The 25,379-nt window shown below is 34.2% G+C and overlaps 1 protein-coding gene across 2 annotated transcripts in view; it reads left to right on the top strand.

Moving 5' to 3' along the window:
* The window catches only part of ATRNL1 (attractin like 1), a 737,371-nt gene that overhangs the window by 276,129 nt on the left and 435,863 nt on the right, over positions 1–25,379 (top strand). For both annotated transcript variants that reach the window (XM_014849275.3, XM_070482616.1), the window contains exons 23-24: positions 9,995–10,073; positions 11,748–11,905. In XM_014849275.3, coding sequence (XP_014704761.2) covers positions 9,995–10,073; positions 11,748–11,905 — 237 coding nt within the window. The remainder of the gene's footprint in view (positions 1–9,994; positions 10,074–11,747; positions 11,906–25,379) is intronic.

The raw sequence follows: 25,379 nt of genomic DNA, 5'->3' as shown, positions 1-25,379 counted from the left end.
GTTTTATACTTTCAGGTTTAATATTTAAGTCTTTAATCGACTTTGAGTTGTTTTTTGTGTATGGTGTAAGATAAGTTCTATAGACTGAATGTTTGTGTCCCCCCCAAATTCATGTGTTAAATCCTAAAGCTCAAGGTGATGTATTTAGAGGTGAGGGCCTTTGGGAGATGATTAGGTCATGAGGGTGGAGCCCTCATAAGTGGGATTTGTGCCCTCATAAAAGAGAACCCAGAGAGTTCCCTCACTCCCTTGCACTATGAGAATACAGAGCTGAGAGGCTTGTCTTTGAACCAGGAAGTCGGCCTCATCAGACCCCAAATTTTCCGGCACCTTTATCTTGGAATTCTCAGCCTCAAGATGTGTGAAAAATAAATTTCTGTTGTTTATAAGCCACCCAGTCTATGGTATTTTTGTTATAGCTCCCCTAATAGACTAAAACAATAAGGGTCCAGTTTCATTCTTTTCATGTGGATATCCAGTTTTCCCAGCATCATTTGTTGAAAAGACTATTTCCCTGTTTTGTATTCTTGGCACCCTCTTCAAAGATTAGTTGACCATGTATGTGTGGGTTTATCTCTGGGCTCTCCATTTATTATGTTGGTCTATATATCTGTCTTTATGTCAGTGCCATATGTTTTCATTACTGTAGCTTTGTAATATATTTTGAAATCAGGAAGTATGATGCCTCCAGCTTTGTTCTTTCTCAAGACTGTTTTGGCCTTTTGGGGTCTTTTGTGATTCCATATGAATTTTAAGATAGTTTTTTTAAAATTTCTGTAAAAAATCTCACTGGTGTTTTGATGGGATACTATTGAATTTGTAGCTTGCTTTGGGTAATATGGACATTTAAACAATAGTAAGTTTTCCAATCTGTAAACACAAGATGTCTTTCCATTATTTGTGTCTTCTTTAATTTCTTTCATCGATGCTTTGTAATTTTCAGTGTACAAATATTTCACCTCATTGGTTAAGTTTATTCCTAAGTCATTTATTCTTTTTGATGGTATTATAAATGAAATTGTTTTCTCAATTTCATTTTTGCATAGTTCATTGTTAATGTATAGAAACAAAACTGATTTTTGCATGTCGATTTTATATGCTGAAATTTTACTGAATTTGTTTATTAGTTCTAACAATTTTTTTTCGGTGGAGTCTTTAGGTTTTTCTACATATAAAATTATGTCATCTGCAAATAGAGTTTATTTTACATCTTTTTTCGTGATTTGGATTCCTTTTGTTTCCTTCTCTTGCTAATTGCTTTGGCTGCGACTTCCAATACTTTGTTTAATAGAAGTGCTAAGAGTTGTCATCCTTGTCTTGTTCCTGGTCACAAAGGCAAAGCTTTCAATTTTTCTACATTGGGTATGATTGTTCACTGTGGGCTTGTCATATACGACTCTTATTATGTTAACGTACATTCTTCTGTGCCTAATTTGTTGAGAGTTTTTATCATGAAAGGTGATGAATTTTATCAAATACTTTTCCTGCATCTTTTGAGATGATTATGATTTTTGTCCTTCATTCTGTTAATGTGATATATCACATTAATTGATTTGTGTATGTTGAACCATTTTTTCATCTCAGGAATAAATCCCACTTTATCATGGTGAATGGTCCTTTTAATGTTCTGTTGAATTCAGTTTGCTGTATTTTGTTGAGGATTTTTGCAGCTATGTTCACAGGGTTATGGACCTATAGTTTCCTTTCCTTGAAGTGTCTTTGTCTGGATTTGGTATCAGAGTATTACTGGCCTCATAAAATGAGTTTGGAAGGATTCCCTCCTCTTCAGTTTTTTGGAAGGAAAGATTGCATTAATTCTTTAAACATTCTTCACTGGTAGAATTCACCAATGAAGTCATCTATCCCTGAGCTTTTCTTTGTTTGGGAAGTTTTTGATGACTGAACTTCTACACACGTTATTGATCTGTTCATATTTTCTGTTTCTTCATGATTCAGTCTTGGTAGGTTGTATGTTTCTAGGAATTTATCAGTTTCTTGTAGGTTATCTAGTTTGTTGGCATATAATTGTTCATAGTACTCTCTTATGATTCTTTCTCTTTCTGTGTCAACCATTGTAAAGTCTCCACTTTCATTTCTGATTTGAGTCTTCTCTCTTTTCTTCTTATTTAGTCTTTCTAAAGGTTTTGTCAATTTTGTTTACTTTTCAAAAATCAACTCTTAGTTTGTTGATTTTTTTCTATTGTTTTTCTACTCTCTTTTTCATTTACCTCTGCACTAATGTTAATATTTACTTCTTTCTGCTAACTTTGGACATAGTTTGTTCTTCTTTTTAGTTCATTGAGGTGTAAAGTGAGGTTGTTTACTTGAGATCCCTCTTCATTTTTAATGTAGGCATTTGTCACTATAAAGTCTCTCTGAACTGCTTTTGCTGAATCCCATAAGTTTTGGTATGTTGTTTTTTCATTTTAATTTGTCTCAATATATTTTCTGATTTTCCTTGTGATTTCCTTTTTGACCCATTAGTTTAGGAGTTTGTTATTTAATTTCCACATATTTGTAGACTTTCTAATTTTCCTCCTGCTATTGATTTCTCATTTCATTCCATTGTGGTCAAAAAAGATAATTGATATGTTTTCAATCCTCTTAAATTTGTTAAGGCTTGTTTTATGACCTAGTGTGATATATTCTGGAGACTGTTCCATGTACAAATGAACAGAATGTGTATTCTGCTGGTCTTAGGTGAAATGTTGTGTATATATCTATGTCCATTTGTTTTGTAGTATTGTTCACATTCTCTTTTTCCTTATAGATTTCCTTTTTGAATGTTCTATCCATTGTTGAAAGTAGGGTATTGAAGTTTCTTACTATTTTCTATTCTTGTCTGTTTTTCCCTTCAGTTGTGTCAGTCTTTGTTTTATATATTTAGGTGCTTTCATAGTGGGTGCATATATATTTATAATTGTTATATCTTCTTTATGAATTGATCCTTTTATCACTATATAATGTTCTTATTTGTCTCATGTTAAAGTTTTAGACTTAAAGTTTATTTTGTCTCAGATGAGTGTAGCTACCCCTTCTCTCTTTTGTTTACCATTTGCATAGAATATCTTTTTCCCACCCCTTTGCTTTTAGTCTATGTGTGTCTTTAAATCTAAAGTGACTCTCTTTTAGACCGCATGTTGTTGGGTATTCTTTTTTAATCCAATCGTGTACTCTATGTCTTTTGATTGGGAGTTTAATCCATTTATGTTTAAAGTAATTATTGATTGGGAAGGACTTCCTATTGCCATTTTGTTAACTGTTGTTTGTCTTATTGTTTCTTTGTTTCCTTTTCCTCTCTTGCTGTCTTCCTTTGTGTTTCATTGATTTTTTTGTAGTGATATACTTTGATTTCTTGCTTCTTTTCTTTTATGTATCTTCTATATGTATTTTCTTTGTGGTTATCATGAGGCTTACACACAACATCTTATAGTTATAATAGTCTATTTTAAGCTGATAACAACTTAAATTCAATCACATACAAAAACTGTATACTTCTACCTCACCCCCGCCCCCATATTGTTATTGATGTCACAAAAATTTAACATTTCTTGTGAGGCAGGTCTAGTTGTGATGAACTCCCTCAGCTTCTGTTTTTCTGGGAAAGTGTTCATCTCTCCATTTTGTTAGGACAGTCTTACTAGATATAGTATTCTTGGTTGGCAGATTTTTTCTTTCAAAACTTTGAATATGTCATTCCAGCCTTTTCTGGCCTGCAAAATTTCTGCTGAGAAATCCACTCACAGCCTTATGGAGCTCCCTTGTATGTGACAAGTCACTTTTCTCTTGCTGCTTTCAAAATTCTCTGTCTTTGACTTTTAGCAATTTGATTATAGTGTGTCTTGGTATAGATGTCTTTGTATTCATTATCTTTTTGATCCTTTTAGCTTCATGAATCTAGATGTCACTTCCTCTCCTCAGACTTGGGACATTTTTCACCATTATTTCCTTAAATAAGATTTCTGCCCCTTTCTCTCTCCCTTCTCCTTCTGTGACTGCATAATGCATATATTAGTTTTCTTTATGATGTCCTGTAAGTCCATCAGGCTTTCAGTCTTTGCCATTTTTTTTTTTTTTGCTCCTCTGACTGGATAATTTCAAATTATTTGCCTTTGAGTTGCTGATCTTTTTCTTCTGCTTGATCAAGTCTGTTGTTCAAGCTCTATATTGAATTTTTCAGTGGAGTTATTGTATTTTTCTGCTGCAGAATTTCTGTTTGGCTTTTTTTTATGGTTCTATCTTTGTTGATATTTTCTTTTTGTTCCTATCATTTTCTTGGTTTCATTTAGTTTTCTTTCTGTGGTCTTGTATTACTTCCTTTTAGCTCCTTTAATACAATTATTTTGAATTTTTTGCCAGGCAATTCTAGAGCTGCATTTCTTTCTCTGTCTCTCTTTTTTTTTCTGTGAGGAAGATTGGCCCTGAGCTAACATCTGTTGCCAATATTTCTCTTTTTGCTTGAGGAAGATTGCTGCTGAGTTAACATCTTTGCTAATCTTCCTGTATTTTGTGTGAGATGCTGCCATGGCGTGGCTTGATGAGCAGTCCTAGGTGTGCACCCAGGATGCCAACCTGCACACCCTGGGCCACTGATGCAAACTTAACCACTATGCCACCTAGCTGACTGCATAGAGCTTCATTTCTTTAGTGTTAGTTAATGGAGATTTATTTGTTCCTTTGGCTGTGTCATATTTCCCTGTAGCTTTGCATTGGTGTCTGTGCATTTGAAAAAAACAGCTACTGCTCTCATTCTTTATGGATTGGCTTCAACACGAAAAGACCTTCACCAATCAGCCCAGCTAGAGAGACTGGGAGCATCTCAAGTCTTTTCTACAGATCATTATGTTCCACTCCTCTTCCTTCCTCCTGGGGGAGAAGTCTCAGGGTTTTACGCTTTCTTTCAATCTCACAGAGCTATGCTGGCCACAGTAAACTCCCCACCCCTTTTTCCTAGGGTAGTGCACTGAAAGGCCAGGATGTTAGAGGCACATTCCTGTCCTCTCCTCCTCAGGGAGGAGAGGTTGTGTGCCTTTTCTCAGTCTCACAGAGCCATGCTGGCTGTAGTGAGCTGCCCACTCTTTTCCCTTTGGACAGTGCACAAAAAATCCAGGATGTTGAATGCATGTTTCGCTTCTCTCCCTCCCTCCAGGAGGAGAAATCTCAGGGTTGTACACCTTCTTCCAATCTCTCTGAGTCGTGCTGGCTGCAGTAAGCCACCCACTTATTTTTTGTTCTTAGCTGCTGTCAGATGTCCACACTATGCTTGATCTCTCAGTGGTTTGAAAGAGGCAAGACAGAAACAGGTCCTTTGGGCAGTGACATGAAAGGCCAAAGATGTTGGATGTATGTTACACTCTCTCTTTCTCCTGAGGGAGAAGTCGTAGGACAAGGTGATCTCTCTGATGCTGAGCTGTGCTGGCCTGGAGAGGGGGCTGATGTGGGTAAAGTGAAATTGCTCTTCCTACTCATTATAGCGTGGCTATTCTTGGCTTTGTATTCATCTTTGGTACTGCAACTTCTTAACTGGATTTTGGTTCTCTTATAAAGGTATTTTTGTCCTTATATTGTTGTTAAATCAGTGTTCTTGTGGGGGATGAGGGCTGGAACTTCCTGTTTTGTCATCTTGCTGATGTCACTCTCTCTCTATTACTGTATTCTTATTGTATATTAATCCATCTTATTAAATTCGTATCATATTTTAATAGTTTTTGACTTAGGTGAAACCTCAAAATATCTCCAGATATTTGCCAGCTTCTTTCCTCTATAAAGTATTTTATTGGACTTGCCAACGAATAATATAATTTCCTAAATTTTTCTTTTCCAATAAAATAGGATCTCCCCTCCCCCAAAATAGAACAGTTCTTTTTATGTTACTCCTTATTCTTTAGATTTTAAGGAATGCCTGTATTCTTAGGAATACAATTAAATTTTTAAATTCTAAATAAAAATTTTTAAAGACATTTCTTTCAAGTATAATCCTTTCTTCACTGATGTTGTGTGTTTTTGTAAAGACATATTAATAATATGTCAGAAATTACATTTACCAGTGAGATAAGAAGGTTTTTATAAGTGCTTATAATCACCATTGACTTCTGTTTTATTGTAATAAAATATGCATAAAATAAAATTTATTATTTTAACCATTTTTAAGTGCACAATTCGGTGGCATTAAGTGCATTTTCAATGTTGTGCAACCATCACCACTATATATCACCAAAATTTTTTATCATTCCAAACAGAATCTGTATCCATTAAGCAATAACTCCCCATTCCTCCACTCACTGCCCTCCCAGCCCCTGGTAACCTTTATTCTACTTTCTGTCTCTATGAGTTTGTGTATGTTAGATACTTCATATGTGTAATCACACAATATTTGTCCTTTTGTATCTGGCTTATATCACTTAGTCCAGTGTTTCCAAGTTCTTCTATCTTGTAGCATGCATGAGAATTTCATTGTTTACCATTGGTTCTTGAATATTTAGTAGTAATTCCAAATTGTGGATTTCTTTGAGGATATAAGAAATTTAATATAAGTGAGATGTCTGACTCAAAATGTGGATGTGAATACTATTCCTTCCCAGTATTATCTATAGTGTCATACACATGGGTCCAGTTTAGCCATAATTCTAGTTTGCTTCTCTCTTGACTCTCCTCTCCTTCTTCAATTTCCAGAAGTCCTTGAGTGCTTCCAAATGTCACAGCTTTCAGTTTTACTTTCTATTATCTTGTCCAATTGAAGCCAAGAGCCCAAGCACGTGTTCTTTGAAACTGAAGGATGCTAAACTATCATGAGAGATGCCACTAAGAATGCTTATAACATCACTGTATATAATGTACTCTTAAATAAATGTAATTTATAATTAAAGAGATATTCAACTTGGAACAATTTCTGAAATTAATATGGATTATTGGTCAGCACTTCCTACTTATCCTATAAAAAATAACGAAAAATAGGTACCTTAATTATTTATGCATTTCCTATATTTTGACAATAGATTGAATTCTAATCCACTATACATCACTTCTAGCCAGTGCTTTCATGTGAACAATTTCTGGAGTAGTTTCCTGTGTAACATGATCTTGCCGAACTTATCCACATCTAACCAACAATGTTCTAAATGACTAATTTTGTCATTTACTGTGGTAATCACAGTGTCACTTCTTTCAGTCTAGCATTTTTTCCTTGGCCTTAAGTGCATTTTATAGGGCTTTAGTGATAGTACCATATATTTCAGTAATGCCTGAACTTGGAATTGATAGAAGATGAACTAAAAATTCACGAAGAATTTTATAGTTTTCTGTATCAGTTGGAAATTTTGTTTGACCTTTTTAGAAATGATAGCAGTTATTCTCATATTTCTCCCACCCAAACTAACGTACACACAATTATGAAGATGTGACTTCAAGGTAAAAATAATGATTTAAGCTTTCTTAGGGGTACATTGTTTCTACCATGTTTTTCATAAAAAAGCAACTATTTTTGAATCACTTCATTAATAATAAAAAATCAACCCCTTCTCAGATGTTGGTAAGCATGCCTTCTTTCTGAGTCCCCTGGTGAAGAGGAAGATGAAGAAGGAGAAAAAAAAACAAGACGACCTGTGTCATCAGACCTAATAATGTCAGCAACACTGCCGTTATCAGTACTATGGCCTGACACCATGATAAGTTTTTTGAGAAATTATCTTATTTAATGTTCACAAGAAATTCTTTAGGGAGGTCATCATATCCCCATTTTAGAGATAAGGAAACTGATTTTTGAGAAAAAAGTAGCTTTCCCTAAATCAATCAGCACTTGTATCAAAGAAGTAAGACTTGAACCCAAGATCATCTGACCCAACAATGCATACTCTTCATTAACTCATTTTATTGCCTCATGAATATGATTTAATGAATATGAAGCAACAATTGGTTTTCAGATCTGGTTAGTTCATTATGATGGCATAAATCAGTTATTTGTTACCAGAGATGTTTCTTCTTTTCTTAACTGGGTTTTCCATAATGCAACATTATATATGTGTTGAAATAGATGTTGTTTACCACACCTGAACAACATAATCTATTGAACAGACCTATCTGCTTGCTGACATAAAAGCATTTTGCATTTGTTACTAGAGTCATTAGTAGTGGCATTTTCTTGAATCAGTGTCAACTGTTTTCACTCATATCTTAGAAGAAGTAGAAAGGTCTCAAGAAGTTTGACAGTTTCGTGGTGCATGTTGCAGAAGGTGTCTTAACAGCTTATCAATAAAACTCAAGAAGTTAACTTCCTCCTTACATTCATGGGCACTTATGAGTATGACTGATGGATAATGCAGTATCCTTATGAACTACTGTATATATTTAACTCCCAGGCTTTATTTTTCTTTGATTACTTCAAATTCTCAGATGATATCTCTGCGATATTAATGAGCACTATACTCTGAAAAATCTATATGACAATCATTCAACCTTATAACACATTTTATTTTGCATCCTCTTCCAAGAGGACTATTCTTGAATCTATATTTGCTTCCTGGAAACTGTGAAGAGAATGTCTTCAGATGGTTGTGGAGCATTGTTAGTAGTTCTTCATAGAGGCTCAGCTGTCTTCTGTCTATGGCAGTCATTAAGAGTAGATGTTATTTGGAAGTAAAAAAAAAATGGATCTTAGTGTATCATTTAAATGGGATAACTATCACACATCATCCAGCAACGTTTGCTTTTTTTTCTTTTATTTTGGTGAGGAAGAGTCAACCTGAGCTGACATCTGTTGCCAATCTTTCTCTTTTTGCTTGAGGAAGATTTGCCCTGAGGTAACATCTATACCAGTCTTCTTCTATTTTCTATGTGGGTCACTACCACAGTATGGCCACCAACAAGTGTTGTAGGTCAATATCCAGGAACCAAACCTGGCCACTGAAGCAAAGCACACTGCACTTAACCAGTAGGCCTCAGGGATGGTCCCCAGCAACCTTTGCTTTTTATGGTGCTCCTTCTTTCTACTCTTACTCGTCAGCAAAGGGACATGTCCTTCAGTCAATTTCCTCCTAAAATTGTTATATCAGATAGGGGGAGCTTAATTGCTTACAGATTTATTTTCTCTAAGAGCTACTCAGATATTGAAGATATATTTCCTGTGGCTTACCTTTTTTATCTTATTTAGAAAAAAAGAGTAGTACTAAAAAATTATTTTTTATTTTTTTAGTAGCCAGGTCTCACCTAACAATACAGCTTTCTCTACAATTCTTTGCATTTTTAAAATACAACACAATACACTCAATACCTGAAGCTAAACTTATTCAATATGACTGTTATTCTTGGCCTTTCTGCAGGAGTAAATAGTCATAATCATACAAGAGATGAGGATCTCTTGGAGTAAGAGAATAGCAAATAACATTTAAAGAAATTTCTTAGGCATTTGTTCCCTTGAAATTAGATGGAAAGGGTTTGTACTCTACTAATGAATAGCAAGAAACAGGTTGACATAAAATTCTTTAGTGTTTCTCTGTATGGATGTTTAAATGACATGATGGTTTCTTTTTCCCTGAGTGGGTTCGTTATTTTTACCTGAAAGTTTTAGTTACATATTTCAAGTATTTTTCTCACTAGAAAATGGCTGCATAATACAATATGCACCTAACAAGAAGTCTTTTAACAAAACAATCTTATATTGCTGTAAAATTACTTTGGACTAACCCAAACCTGTATCATTTAAATATTAAGTACAGGTAAGCAAAGAGAATCAAAATGCAAATATTGAATTACAGCAGCCCTGGTTTACACATGGAAGGCCAAATTATAGTGGAGAAGATACATGAGAACTTTAAATCTATCTGTGAGTTTACCACCTATATTTTTTAATCAAAAAAAATGTAATTGGCATCTACACTTAGTTGAATATTGACATAATGTATAGAGTTTGAGAAATATAGCCTGGACATAATTAAATCATTGAACTTATCTATCTAGTATAATTTGATTTTTTTAATCTTAACATTTTATTTCTTTGTAGTCAAACAAAAATTTGGATATTTCAATTAATGCATCAAACAACTTTAATCTCAACATTACGTGGTCAGTTGGTTCAACAGGTAAGAGAATTTTGTTGTCATGTGTCTTTCACATCTGTTACTATATAGAAGGTGTTCTCACATGACCTTTTACTGTTAATTTAAATAATTGAAATAAAAATAATATATATACCATAATTATTGTGCTGTTTCAGGTAAAAATAGTAAGTAGCATTATTAAGGAAGCTTCGTTTGTGCTGAGAGAGGGTTAAAAAAAAAACTACACTTAAGATATCTTCCATAATAAGATTTATAAATTGAAATTGTTGACTTTAAAAAAAATCTAAGAAGTACAAGTCCGTATGTTGGATTATTAAAATTATGCTCACTTTTTTTCTATTTACATCTTAGGAAATTCTGTTGATTTCTGTTTTCTATTTCAAAGATATACTGTTGCATAAAAGTGCTAGAAACTTGTTTTTGAGAAAGTATATGGATTCTTAGAAATCCGTATTTGACTTCTGCAAATTAAGTCATTATGCTATTTTAATATGTCGAATCATGGAAAAAGAATTCAGGAGTACAAGGTCTTTGCAATTCCAGAACTTATATTACATGTGTAAAAACTGAGAAGTTCAGGTAAATATATAGGCCTTTTATTACAATAGTGCCAAACATATAGTAAAATCTTGGCACTGTGAGTTTCGTTAATTAAGAATTCATGATAACTTGTACTGTTAATTTGAAATTTACTTCTGCAAAATAAGCTGACTCCACAAAAAATTTCAAATTTGTTAACAACAAGAATATATAAAACCTCTATAATCAATTTAGAACAGTGATTTTAGTATGCAAGAAATCACTTGTAACTTGCAGGTTGCTAGAACCAAATCTCAAAACTTTGGATTCATCAGATTGGGAGATGGAGTTAGGAAATATGCATTTTTTAAAAGCATCCAAGGTAATTTTGGAATAGGTGATCAGTTAGAAATTAACTCAGTTGCTCAGTGTACTAATTGTATTATTTTTATAGTTTGTTAAGGTAAAGGACTCAGTAAGATTGTTGAAATTACTTTCTATTTAGTTAATTTCAGTGAATATTTATTGAGTACCCAATATATATTTAACTAATTGAGCATTTAGCTCATATTTTAAATTACAGCCTCATCCCAATGTATTCAAAGTACTGATGGTTCAGTTTGTAGTAAGACAAATAAGTAGATTTTTTTCCATTTTTTAATGGGGTTGAAACTTATGAAATATGTTCTGATTTGTTTTGAAAGGCTCTGTGAAGTAGTAAGTAGAAAGAACTCAGTTTCTGGAGCCATATGTACCTGAGTTCCAAAATTCCAAAGAGGAATTTACTGTTGACTAGCTATAAAGTTGAGGAAAGTGCTTTAATCTTTCTGAGGCTCAGGTTTCAATTTGAAAAAATAGAGATGGAATACCTCTGGGGTAAAATTGTTTTAGAAAAGAATATTAAAGTCTCTAAGTCAGTGCCTAGTGCATAGCACTTAATCAGTGGTTTCATTCTTAAAAATAATTTTAATACTAAATCTATTTCCATTATATTTATGACAAATCTTATTTTCTTTCTTCTTTGTCATTCTAAATGGTAACCATGAGTTTATCTTTATATTTATGTTCTCACAGTACAGTTATAAAAATTAAGTTAGTATAATATATATTTTAAGTTCATAAAGATCCCTATTTCCTAATATAAGTTATTTAAATTTATTATTATTTACATTTTAGCTGGAACAATATCTGGAGAGGAGACTCCTATAGTTTCCAAGACTAACATAAAGGAATATAGAGATAGTTTTTCCTATGAAAAATTTAACTTCAGAAGCAATCCTAACATTACATTCTATGTGTACGTCAGCAACTTTTCCTGGCCTATTAAAATACAGGTAAGTGTTAATAGTATTGAATCTAATGCCCATTGAGTATTTTATTTAAAAAAAAATGTTGTTTTTGTTCAAAGAGATGATATAGATAGATTTCTTTGTTTTGAACAGTATGAAAACTTGTATTGACCCTTGATAAAAAGGGCACATCAATGTCTGTGATGATGAATGTCTCCATAAAAAACCTTCATACAAATAACATTGAATCAACCAAAGAATATTCTAATTTTTCGATAAAATTGTATTCTTAAAAAATATATCAGGGGGCCGGCCCAGTGGTGCAGCAGTTAAGTACTCTCATTCCACTTTGGTGGCCCAGGGTCCGCTGGTTTGGATCCCAGGTGCGGACATGGCACTGCTCCTCAAGCCATGCTGTGGCAGACATCCCACATATAAAGCAGAGGAAGATGGGCATGGATGTTAGGTCAGGGCCAGTCTTCCTCAGCGAAAAGAGGAGGATTGGCAGCAGATGTTAGCTCAGGGCTGATCTTCCTCAAAAAAAAAAAAGCATCAAAACTTGAAATAATTAGGTTGTTTCAGTTTTGTGATTAATTATATACTTTAATTGAGGGTTAAGTAGATACTCTTTTCTTTTTCTTACAATGCCACTTGTAATTATTTGCTGTGTTTAGTAATCTCATTTTTGCTTTATTATATACTGAACATAATTTAAACTTTCATTAAAAATTTAGGATTAGCAGTACTTAACAGTTGGTTCTTTAAGACTCACTACCTCTCACCACTCATTTCTTTATCTATGCTATGTATATGGTGTAGGTTTCGTTTTTAGTGTGTTTAGTGATAGCCTGCTAAAGGCTTCAGATTTATTGCTAGGAAACGTTTAGAATGCTCTTTCTATCTTGAAACAGTCAGCGTTTGGGTTCTTAATTTATGCTTTTATAAAAGCCTATATGCTGTAATGTTGGGAGTTGTTCATTTATTCATTCTTTTGACTGATAGTTTGATCCGACTGAATTCAAATTATTGAATAGCTCATATGTGCCAAGCCTCGTGCTAGGCTATTATGTTTTAAAATCTTCTAAAAATTTACAGATAATTCCTCCTCTTTTATATTAGTAGATGACAGCTTATGATCTGTGACTAGAAATGTTGGCATGTTTTATTTATATTAATTTGTATGTGATTTGTGGGAGGACTGAGTAATTTTTAAAAATCATATGTTTACTGGAAAAATTCTTCTTGTTTACAAGGTTGATTTAACATCTAAATTAAGGAAATTACTTAACTATTCAAGAAATATTAGTACAAATTACTGCTCAGTAAATGGCAATGGAAATTAATTTGATAAATTTATTTATTCATTGTTAATGGTTGATTTAGATCCTAATACAGTCAGAAAATGCTGGAAATCTTTCCATATAGTTTTTAAGAATTTACACACTGAGGATGCTGAATGTATCACCTTTTTTTGTGAGATTTATACAGAAATATTAATCAGATTTCACTTGGTCAAATTATGATTGAAGGTGACAAAAGGGCTCATCTATAGAGCTTATTAAGTGGTAATTAAAATTGATATAATTGTTAGATTTTTAATTGTTTCATGCCCTTTATTTCTTGGTTATCCAATTGTATTTTATTTTTAAGCAAATTACATAGTTACTTTAGAATGTTCATGAATATTTAATGGTTAGAAATTAACTTTCTAAATTGGACTTTCTTTTGAGAACATACTAGTAATATATTCTGGAAGCTAAACCAGAATTTGTGGAATAAAGTTGCAATATTCCACTCTCCCAAAATATTAAAATGTGAAAAATAACTGTGGTGGTCAAGATAGGTAGAGCCTAAATTCTACTCTTTGATTAAGATCATTACATTAGTCCTGAGGAATATGTTATATTAAGGCATATGAGTATGTGTCTTTTTTTGTAGGACTATAATAAACTTTAAATTATTAAATAAAATAGTAAAATTAATTGAGATTTCTTTGCTAATAGAATTGAATTATGTTGATTCATTTTTGCATGTTTAACCAAGCTTGCCCTTTGGGGGTGAGCTCCACGTGGTCATTTTGTAGTATTCCTTTTATATATTGTTGGATTTGATTTGTCACAATTTTGTTAAGAATTTTTATACTTATGTTTATGGGGGATGTTAGTCTGTAGTCTTCTATTCTTATAATCTTGTTTGACTTTATATCATGGTACTGCTGGCCTTATCAAATGAATTGGGAAATATTCCTTCCTTTGTAATTTTTTGCAAGAATTTGTGGGGAATTGATGTTATTTCTCTCTTAAATCTGTGATAGAATTCAACATTGAAAGTATGTGGACCTGGGAGTTTTTGTGTGTGTGGGAGTGTTTTAACTACAAATTTATTTTCTTTAATAGATTTAGAACTTTTCTGGTTACTTCTTTCTTCTGGAGTGAACTAGATCAGTCTGTGTCAGTTGTCTCTTCCATTTCATCTAATTTATAGAATTTATTGACAAAAGATTGTTAATAATATTCACATGCTATCCAGTGATGTTCTCTCTCTCATTCCTGATATTGGTAATTTGTTTCTCCTCTCTTTTTTTCTTTTCTTGATTAGTCTGGCTAGAGAGTTATCAATTTCATTGATTTTTCTTAAAGAAACAGATGGTTTCACTTCTTTTCTCTACTTTCTCAATTTCATTAATTTCATCTCTAATTATTCTCTTTCCTTTGCTTACTTTGACATAAGTTTACTATTCCCCTTCTTGTTTCTTGAGGTCAATACTTTCTAATTTTCTTTTTGACTTCCTGCTTGATTAATGGAGTATTTAGAAGTGGGACATTTCATTTCTAACTATTTGGAGAATTTTTAGAAATGTCTCTGTCACTTAGCTCTAATTTAATTCTAGTGTAAAACATGGAACATATTTTGAATGATTGAATTCTTTTAAATTTCTTGAAACTTATTTTATAGCCCAGGTGTTTGGCTAAATAATGACTCTGCCAAGGTGACCACATCCTGTCCTAATTGATGGTACCTGTGGCTATTATATTACATGGAAAAAGAGGATTTTGAAGTTGTGATTAAGTTTAGGACCTTAAAATGATTATCCTGCATTACTGCGGTGGACTCAGCCTAATTACATGAGTCCTTGAAATAACCTTTCCTGGCTGAGGTCAGGGTCCGAGGGAGATGTGCTTACAGAAGAATGGTCAGAGAGAAGGAGGGGGCCACCAGCCAAGGTCTCTACAGGCTGGAAAAGTCAAGGAAGCAGATTCTCCTCTAGAGCCTCTAAAAAAAGCACACTGCCCAGCCAACACCTTGATTTTAGTTCAGTGAAATCTGTCAGACTTCTAACATACAGAGCAGTAAGATGGTAAATGTGTATTATTTTAAGCCACTAAGTGGTTGCCAGAGCAATAGAAAGTGAATAAACCTAGTGTCTTAGTCCGTTTGGGCTACTATAATAAAATACCACTGACCAGGTAGCTTATAAAGAACAGAAATTTATTGCTGACACTTCTAGAGCCTGGGAAGTCCAAGATCAGGGCACCAGCATGGCCAGGTTTTGGTGCTGGCCTGCTTCCTGGTTCACAAGCAGGTGCCGTCTTGCTGTGTCTTCACGTGGTGGAAAAGAATAGAGAGCTCTGTGGGACCTCTTTTATAGGAGCGTTAATCCCATTCATGAGGGATTCATCTTTAAGACCTAATTATCTTCCAAAGGCCCTGCTTACTAATACCATCACCTTTAGGAGTTAGAATTTTAACATATGAATTTGAGGGTGACATAAACATTCAGACCATAGCACCCAGTATGTGATCAATTTTGCTAAGTGCTGGACAGTTGCAAAAAAGATGCATTCTGCTGTTGTTGGGTGGAGTCTTCTCAATTATCAATTAGGTCGAGTTGGTTGATAGCTTTCTCAGGTCTTCTAATGTCCTCATTGATGTTCTGTCAGTTTGAGAAATGAGTGTTGAAATCTCTGACTGTATTGGGGATTAGTTTATTTGTTCTTGTAGTTTTATCAATGTTTACTTCACGTATTTTGAAGCTCTCTTATTTAGATGCATAAATATTTAGAGTTTTTATGTCTTGTGCTTTGTTAGTCAGGAGCAGAGCTGCGTTTAGTCTAGGGTGAATCTTTCCACTCCTGAGGCCCTGCCTTCGGGGCATTCTATTCTATGACACACCAATTATAAGGTTTTCTACTCAGGCTGGTGGGATCACGAGCTATTCCCAACTCTATGTGAGTTTTGAGGATTTTTCTCTCTGCCCCTTTCAAATGATTCTTTCCTCAGCCTTGGATAATTTCTTCACCTGTAGGTAGTATTCAACTGCACTCAAGGGGGCCCTTAGCAAGTCTCTGGAGCACTCTGGGCAGTTCTCTCTTCTCCAGTACACTGTCCCGTAAACTCTAGCCACCTTGGCTTCTTCACATTCCCAGTTTCATCTCCTCAACTCAGGCAAGTTTCTGAGATACATCTGTGTTCACTCTCCTTTTGATGCAGCCTCAAAACCATGATACTCTGTGGCATTTAAAAGCACGCCTCATTTTTCCTCCATTCAGGGGTCACTGCCCTGCATTGCTTGATATCCAAGGTCTAAAAACCAGTGCTTCGTATATTTTTGTCTGTCTTTCTAGTTGTTTTGGCAAGAGGATAAATCTAGTCCCTGTTACTTCATTTTGGGAGGAAGTAGAAATCCTACATATAATTTTGAGTCTAGGTAGTAAATAAAATAAATATGGTAGCCATAAGTTCGTTCAGTAAATGAGAGGACTGTTACTAAATATGTAGGTTTATGTTTTACTTGTAAATTGTTTTATTTAGTTTCTTAGATCTAAGCTTCCAAGTACTTTTTGGATAAATGGTAGGTTGTAGACATACATCTGCTTTAGATTTCATAAGCACATAATATTGCAGATTCCAGCAAGTTGTAGATATGAGAAAGTTTGCAAGCCATAGATGAAATTATTCATAAATATTTACAGATCACACTCTATGGAAGCATTTGCTTTGAAAAGTGACTGAAATAAAAAAGTACAAAAAACCTAATTCCTATTGGAAAGTATTCATGAGACCATGGGATACCAAGAATCCTCTGTCCAAAATTAAATTATTACTGTTTTCTTTTCACAAAATTTTATCAGTGATGTTTCTAAAATGCAAAAATAAAAATTTCTGATAAAAATTGACATTTAACTTTTATGATCATTTTTACTTAATGTATTTTAATATTTGCTTTAGTCGAGTTGCTACACAAGGAGAGAACTTTGTGAGTATAGCTGAAAGAAAGTGCTTTCTGGTTACTTAGCCTTTCTGCTTATAATTTAATTCTTTTTCTTCTTATATGTTCTAGCATAAAAGATATATAAAAGTTTAATATTTAATTAGTTTTGTTGTTTACATAACAAAATATTTTTGTATTATTTCCTTTTTGTAAGCCAGATATTTCACGTAGGTTTTTCTTGAATCTGTATCAATAGTATTTTCATACTTTTATGTGGTAGTAAATTTTTTCCATCACAATTCTTTTGAGCACTTTTAGTTGTAATGATTCCATACATATTTGAACAGATTGAACAGATCAATTTAAAATGTATTATGTGAATAAGGAGAAGTTTTTACTGATATGTAAGAAAGTAGAAAAGTATGTCATTTGGCTTGATCCAAGTAGGGTCTAATCCTGTTATTAGTGGAATGAAACTTGCTAGCATGATAATAGAACTTTGTAAATTTCTACAAATAATGAAAAAATAAAAAGGCGTAGTAATGATCATTATTTACCCAGTAACGTCTGTATTTCATCAGTCAGAGGCTAATATAAAGTTAGGCTTCTTCCAGAAATGGCAGATATTGAACATTGGCTTAAAGCTTAGACAGTTGTCTTGGTTTTGTTAATTAATGAGGCAGTAGTGAGGGTATGTGAGTTTTGAGCCTAGAAGTTAAGAGGACTTGCATGTTTCCACTTGCCCTCCTGCCATTTCCATGAGAATTTCATGCTCAGACTAGCCTACTTGTCCCAAGACTAACAGGTGACTTCTCAATAGAAACCGTTAGGCAGGAGAAAATGAATGACAACTTAATATGCTGAAGGAAAAAATCTGCCGACTATGAACAACAAAACATTTTCCAAATCAAGGTCAAATAAAGACATTGTCAGTTAAACAAAACCTGAAGGATTTTACTGACAGTATCTTGGAGCCAAAAGAAATACTACAAAGAGGATGTTAGGCGAAAGGAAAATGATCTCAGATATAAACATTGAAATGTGAGAGTAAATGAAGAATAAAAGAATAGGTAAACTTATAGAGCTAAAGTAGTGTAAGGTGCAGAAGTATCAGTGAAATGGTAAAAGTAATAAATCTTAAGAGTCTCATTGTTATGATTTCTAGGATAAATCTAAAGAAGAATAAAAGAATGAACTAAGAAGTTGATTGAGGAGTTAAATTGACTAATAAAAGTATTCATGAGCTCACAAGAAGGTGTGAAAAGAGAAGAAAGGTGCATAACAAAAGTGGCTCAAATAAAAATTGAATAGTAAGATAGTAATATAAACCCAACTATATTGATAATTACATTAAATTTAAATGGACTAAATACACAAGTAAAAGCCTAAAACTGTCATACAGGATTGAAAGACACTTGATGCTTAAAAGAGACACACTTTAAATATAACAATTCAAAATGATTGAAAATAAAAGTATACCAAAAGTATTCTATACAAACCTAGCTAAAAGAAAACTCTATTAATCAGACAAAGTAAACTTGAAAGCGAGATGTATTACTAGAGCTAAAGAGGGGTACTTCACAATGCTAGAGGTAGTAGATCCACTGGGAAGATGTCACAGTCCTGAATCTATACGTGCCCGAAATGTAGCTTCGAAACGTATGAAGCTAATGAAACAGCTTTCTGTTCCTCAATCCAATGGAATAATAATTAATTACAGTAGTCCTCCTTAGCCATGGAGGATAGGTTTCAAGACTGCCAGTGGATGCCTGAAACCATGGATAGTACCAAACCTTATATACACTTGTTTTTTTCCCTATACATACATACCTATGATAAAGTTTAATTTATAAATGTGGCACAGTAAGAGATTAGTAACAGTAACAACACTAATAAAATAGTACAATTATAACGATATACGGTAATGAAAGTTCCCATGAATCTTAGCAACCTCAGCGTACGATTCTTTTCCTTTCCTTATTAAGTCGAGAACTTTCATCTTTTCACTTAAAGGAAGCACTTTATGGCTTCTCTTGGGCATATCCGACTTGCCAGCATCACTACTCTTGCACTTTGGGGCCATTATTAAGTAAAATAAAGGTCACTTGCACACAAGCACTGCAATACCTTGACAATTGATCAGATAACTGAGACAGCTACTAAGTGACTGATGGGTGGATAGCACATATAGTGTGGATACCCTTGACAAAGGAATGATCCACGTTCCAGTAGGCATGCAATTTCATTACTCAGAACGGCACACAATTTAAAACTTACGAATTGCTTACTTCTGCAATTTTCCGTTTAATATTTTCAGACCAAAGTTGACCACAGGTAACTGAAACCTTGGAAAGTGAACCACAGGTAAGGAGGGAGCACTGTACCTAGGGCTACATGAACTGATGAGAAAATTCAAAATGTGGTCATTTGTATGATAATATTGTGGTATTATTTTTAATATTTGGTTATCTAATAGATATATGATGAAGGCCTTTCTCTTTCTTCTTGATCTATGCTTTCGCTAACTAAACAAAGCATACTCTAAATGATATCTTGTCATTGATCCTACAGAACTCAGGAATACATGTCTTTTTTAAAAAATAAAAATCTCTTTACTTTTTATATCAGTATGATTTTTTGCATAGTTCTAATAAGCATATGTCTTCATTTTTACCAGAATATAATTGGACAAATAGGTTGCCCAATCAACCTTCCCTTGGATGTTAAATTTGGGAATAACTTTCATTTTTTCAGGAATGACAAGCCCAGCATTAAGGAAACAGTGTTGTATTCATAGGTGAAATCGTTACCTAAACAGATACTTGTTTCGTAACTGTTCTATGGCTTATCAGTCCCCAGTCTTACATGTAGTAGTCAAGGTCATTTCCTGGGTCTTTAGCAGATTTGGGGGACTTTGAAGAAAGAGTAGTTCACTCATGTGTTAGATGCTCAAGACAGAATTGATGGAGATGAATTTCTTGGGTTTGGGTTCCTAGCTTTAGAATAGAAAAGCAAGTAAGATCAGTTAAAAAATCTTTGGGAAAATAGAAGCTACTGAATATCCAATCCTAGATACCTTAAGAAATCTCAAGACAGAAATTAATTTTCTTGACTTAGTAACGGCTTAATACAAAATGGCTTTAGATTTACTGATGAGCTGGCAAGGCAATTGTATATATGTCAATTAACAAGTCTTGCTGCACCCATGTAAGTGAATTAGGTGAAAACATCATGAAATCAGGTTTTGAGGGAGCTCAGGAATACTTTGGGGGATTACTTATGATTTGAAGGGAAATGGTTAAGGAGGAAAGTTGACCAAAACTTGGAATTAGGCAAAAGCGATTACTGTCTAACTTAGCAGCATTATGCTAGGGGTTATACAGCAATTCCCCAAATTTATCTGATTCTCTAAGAATGGGTACCTTTGATTGATTTGCTATTTTCTGTTGTTTGGAATAATTTATAATTTTCTAATTATAAATATTTAACCTGTAAAAAAAACTGATAAAGATGCAAGTGATTTTTGTTCTATAGCAGTGCAAAAGATTCTAGTCTAACAGTAGTGCAAGTGAATCTTGTCCAACAGAAATACAAATGATTAGAATTTAGTTGAACATATAGCCCAAAAGACTACAGTTTTATTGATATAGAGGTATTATAAATTTTGTATTTAAATTATCAATGTTATTCAAGTGTTCTTTCTTCTAGCCACTATAATGCTTTCTTCTATGGGATTTTCCCTTAGTATGAATATTTCTGTCTCTCAGATGCCACTTTCTGCATTTCTTTTTGAACCATCCTTAAGCCCTTGCTAATTCTCTCATTAACGACTTAGAGAAGTCTGTGAAGTCTATAGCATTTGTCTATGTGTGTATATGTGTTGTATACGTGAGTATGTGTGTACGTGCAGACAAGTTTACAGATGTCATTGCAGAGACGTTAACCCACTTTTAACTCTTATTCGCTTAAAGAATAAGGAGGAATAAAATATTTTAGGATAAGTAAGATAAAAGAAGATCTATACAGCACAATAAACATAATTGTGTGTGCGTGTATATATGTACGTGTGTATATATACGTGAGAGAGAGAATATGGCACCCAACAAAAGCAGTATTGACGTATTTCTGAAGTACATATGGAACTTTTAATAGAAACTATTAATACACTATTGGACTGGTCCTTGAAAGCATTCCTGTTTCAGGTAAGAGGTAAGATGGAGTAGACACTGTCAACCTTTCTCTCTCGCTGAGCGCAACCAAATAAGTCTGGATAGAATGCTTAATATAACTATTTGAGTTCTCTGAAAAGTAATTATCAGTAGGCAGATTGGAGAAAAATACTAGTATTCAAAGTACCACTGAACTGGTAAAGGGGTTATTATTTTTTCCCCTGGAATTTTTCTGGTCTGAACTCAAGACAGCCCCAGACCCAGAAGTGAGCACTGTAGTGCAGAAAGAGTGAGAGGCAGAGGAAAGCCTCTACTTCTGGCCTAAAGAACAGAAAAAGGAGCTCCTAAAGTTCAGGGAGAGTAAGGGATAGGCACCATTTTTTTCCCCCTCTCTTTTTCTCCGCTCTCTTGGGCCTAAGTAATCAAGCAGTCAAGTGAGGGGGTGGTAGTGGCTGCAAAAACCTCTGGGAATGGGAAGCCATAGAAGTCCCAGCTCTTGAGGTCAGGAGACCTTCCTTTCTCGTTGGTAGAGGCACAACTCCAAGAGGGCGGGCCTGGACCCCACTGCTGGTTTTTGTTTTACTTGCTGTCTTTTGTTTTCCTGCCATTGTTGCCCAATTGCAGAAGTGGGCAGTTTATGGCCAGAGGACTAAAAAAGAGATTTCCAGGGAATTAAAAAGTGTGAGGACAGAGCAGAAAGGCAAGAATTCAGATGTGTGGCCCCATAATGTTGTTTCTTAACTTTTTGGTTCACCCTTGACCTGTTAATGCATGGAACTGATCCTAATTAGGATGTTAAAGACTTTGAGAACTGAGTTCATGGATAGATGTCTGCCCAGGTCTCACACTTGACCACTAGGTAGCACACATGTGGGATAGAGCCACACAGCGCTGCGAAGACTTTGAAAACTGAACTGATATTGGGCCACAGCCCACAAAGGTGTTTATGAACTTGAGACTGGAACACAACCTAGTCAAGTGCCTGCTGAAAGAAAAATATTAATATTCACCAGAGGTTTTCAACAAGACTTAGAGAGCCTCCTAAAATAAATGTTCAGAATATCCAGGATACAATCTAAAATTACCCAGAATTCTAGATTCAGCAAAAATATGCTTTAAGAATGAAGGTAAATAAAGACAGATGAAGGATTTAGGGCTGTATAGGTGGTGCAAGGATAGACAAACTGGCCAACCGAACAGAGTAGAAAGTCAAGAAACACACCACACAGACACAGCACCTTACATAGGACAAAGGTACAGTAATGAATTATAAAATCCAGATCAGTTATAGATCTAAACACTAAACAAGAAAGTTGCTAGAATAAAATAGGAAAATATCTTCCTGAGCTTAGAACTGTAAATATTTCTTAAACAGAACAGAAAAATAGCTATCCATAAAAGAAATGCTTGATAAGTTAAATTCCATTAAAATGAAAACTTTTGATTATCAAAAGACACTGATTGTAGTGAAAAGCAAATCACAATGTTGGAGGAAATGTTTGCTGTACTTTGTCTAACAAAGAGCTATTCTCCGAATATTTAAAGAACTCCTACAAATCAAGATGAAATAATGAGACAACCCCATTTAAAAATTGGCAAAATAACTTGAAAAGTCCCTTCACAAAGGAATGCCTCCAGATTACCAATGGGCATCTGAGAAAGGAATCAACCTCATTATTCATCATGGAGCAGCAAATTAAATGCATGTTGAGACAATACTATATACCATCACAATGGCTAAAGTTAAAAGGACTGAAAATTCCAAGTGCTTACAAAGGTGAGAAACTGGGAATTCTCATATGCTTACTGCTGCTGAGAGTCCAAATGGATACAACTGTTTGGCAGTATCTAATAAAACTGAGCATAAGCATATGATATGACCACACAGGCCCATTCTTATGTATATTTCCTCTTCAACATAAATACACACACATGTGCACTACAAGGCTTACAGAGAGTGGTCATAGCAGCTCCATTCATGAAAACCCTAAATTGGACACATGATTTAAAGTAAAGTGTTCTGATTTTTTCAATTTTCTTTTTATATCTTAACTATATCTAACATTGTTTTTTTTTTTTTTTTTTTTGCTGAGGAAGATTGTCCCTGAGCTAACATCTGTGCCAGTCTTCCTCTATTTTATATGTGGGACGCTGCCACAGCATGGCTTGATGAGTGGTGTGTAGGTCTGTGCTTGGGATCCAAACCTGTGAACCCTGGGCTGCCGAAGCATAGCACATGAACCTAACCATTATGCCGTCAAGCCAGCCCCCTGAACTCTGCTTTTTAATATCATATATCAGAGATTATTTTAACTTCTGAATCATATTTTTGTTTTATTATATCAATTGTTTATTCCACATTTTGTCTAATAAGTTGTACTCTACATTTAGATTTTTTTAAAATTGGAAATCAAATATTTTAGTTTTCCTTACCTATTTTTTTCATATTTTTCAAATTGGAATAATTATTTTGGACAATCTATATACAGCTATGGATTTCTGAATTTGAAACTGTACTAGAGTGTGAATAGAGTTAAGTTAATCATGAATATTTACAGAGCATGCCTATTTCTGATTCATTCTTCCAAACATGAAGAAGCTACAAAAAGAGAAAAAATATTTTTATTTTATTCACTAGAGATTAAGTAAAGATGAGGAACCTTAAAATTCTTTTTACTGTCCACTTAATTGATTGTGGTTGGATCATCCAAACAAATGAAGATACTAAGTTCTTTTCCTGGTATTCATAATTTTTATTAGAAATAAAATATAATGTCTGTATTTATTTTTAAGGATTTTAGAAGACTCTGGGTTCATTGATCTTATTATCCTTCTAATAGGATGCCTACATTCGTTTTAGAATAGGAAAATTAAGCACATGAGTCCTAAAAGCAAAATTCTGTCATTGTCATGTAGCCCTTCCGTATATGAAATGGAAGGAGCAAAGTAGATAAAAATGCAAATGAACTTTCTAATTAAAAGAAAATTTCCATGTTAACAGCATCTCCCAAGGTTTCCCTGATTGTAACACATAAATCTTTGAAGCATCTACTAAGTAAAATCAAGTGTTATCTGAATACAAAATAATTATGGATAATTCTCAGTACATTTTTACAATGTAAGTTCAAATTTGGGGACAGCAAACAAGAATTTCTAAAATAGCCCTTTTTGAATAACTGTAAAATAAACAGTTCCTCAATACCTTGCTATTCAAAGTCTGGTCCAGGGACTAACCCATAATAGTAGTGGCATAACCTGGGACCTCATCAGAAAGGCAGAATTTCAGGCTTTTCAGTAGGTCTAGGACCTACTGAATCAGAATCTTCATTTTACCAAGATCACCTGGGTGATTCAGATGCACACAAAAGTTTGAGAACCACCATCTAATAGAAAAACAACAACAAGAGAACGCTCCTTTGCCTTAGTCCAGGAGCTGTTTGCAGTGTTTCCAGTCATCTCTGGGAAGATTTTGAATTGTTTGGAATTTGAGAATTGGCTTAAAGTATGTTTCACAGCATAGTTTAGTGAAGTGTTTAGTGTTGTTTTTCCACCTACTTCTAGATTAGTAAAGCTATGATGTTTTTAACGTCTTTTAAGTTTTAATGAGTTTTAGAGATCTCTTGAAACCAGTTAATATATAATGAATAGGGGCCAGCCCAGGCGCGTAGTGGTTAAGTTCGCACGCTCTGCTTCGGTAGCCCAGGGCTCACAGATTCGGATCCCAGGCGCAGCCTTATGCACCCCTTATCAAGCCGTGCTGTGGCAGGCATCCCACACATAAAGTAGAGGAAGATGGGCACAGACGTTAGCTCAGGGCCAGTCTTCCTCAGCAAAAAGAGGAGGCTTGGCGGTGGATATTAGCTCAGCGCTAATCTTCCTCAACAACAACAAAATATATGTATAATTAATAATCCTTGCTTTATTAAACTACTATTTTAACCCTGCACTTTGCATAACTGTACATTAAACAAAAACTTTCTTTTTTCCACTCCATACATATATAGATAACCAAAAACAAAGGATAATTTTAAGCAGAGATTGATGGAGTCTTTGTCATTCATAGGCGCACAGCCTCCTTTATATGTACACATTTATAGTGAAAGAGCAGAAAATGGGATATAAGTGGGATTAGAAACCA

Source organism: Equus asinus, chromosome 2, assembly GCF_041296235.1.
Source record: "Equus asinus isolate D_3611 breed Donkey chromosome 2, EquAss-T2T_v2, whole genome shotgun sequence".
Classification (NCBI taxonomy): domain Eukaryota; kingdom Metazoa; phylum Chordata; class Mammalia; order Perissodactyla; family Equidae; genus Equus; species Equus asinus.
The sequence above is the reverse complement of the archived record's forward strand: the minus strand, read 5'-3'. Positions and strand labels throughout refer to the sequence as shown.